Source organism: Corvus brachyrhynchos, unplaced genomic scaffold (assembly GCF_000691975.1).
Source record: "Corvus brachyrhynchos isolate BGI_N302 unplaced genomic scaffold, ASM69197v1 scaffold3689, whole genome shotgun sequence".
Classification (NCBI taxonomy): Eukaryota; Metazoa; Chordata; class Aves; order Passeriformes; family Corvidae; genus Corvus; species Corvus brachyrhynchos.
The window spans coordinates 1-351 of NW_008239930.1; the positions used below are offsets into that span (position 1 = coordinate 1).

The 351-nt window shown below is 71.8% G+C and overlaps 1 protein-coding gene across 1 annotated transcript in view; it reads left to right on the forward strand.

The window, feature by feature from the left end:
- The first annotated feature begins 26 nt into the window (after window positions 1–26).
- Window positions 27–351, forward strand: part of SF3B2 (splicing factor 3b subunit 2) — a 1,887-nt gene continuing 1,562 nt past the window's right edge. The window contains exon 1 of the mRNA XM_017743318.1: window positions 27–294. Within this exon, the coding sequence (XP_017598807.1) occupies window positions 34–294 (261 nt within the window). The 5' untranslated portion in view covers window positions 27–33. The remainder of the gene's footprint in view (window positions 295–351) is intronic.

A 351-nucleotide genomic window follows, 5' to 3' on the forward strand; every position in this document is an offset into this window, starting at 1 on the left:
GGGCGCGCCCGTGGCACTGTCCCCGTGGCCCCCATGTCACCCAGACCCAGGGGTGGCCGTGGCACTGTCCCCGTGCCCCCCAGGTGTCACCCGTGTCCCCTGTGGCAGGTGATGGGCCGCAAGGGCCCGGTGGCCGAGGCTCAGGGCGTGGAGGTGGCGCTGGCCCCCGAGGAGCTGGAGCTGGACCCCACGGCCATGACGCAGAAGTACGAGGAGCACGTGCGCGAGCAGCAGGCGCAGGTGGAGAAGGAGGACTTCAGCGACATGGTGGCCGAGCACGCGGCCAAGCAGAAGGTGAGGGTGGCACCCCTGGCACCCTGACCCCTCACTGACCCCTCCCTGACCCCTCCC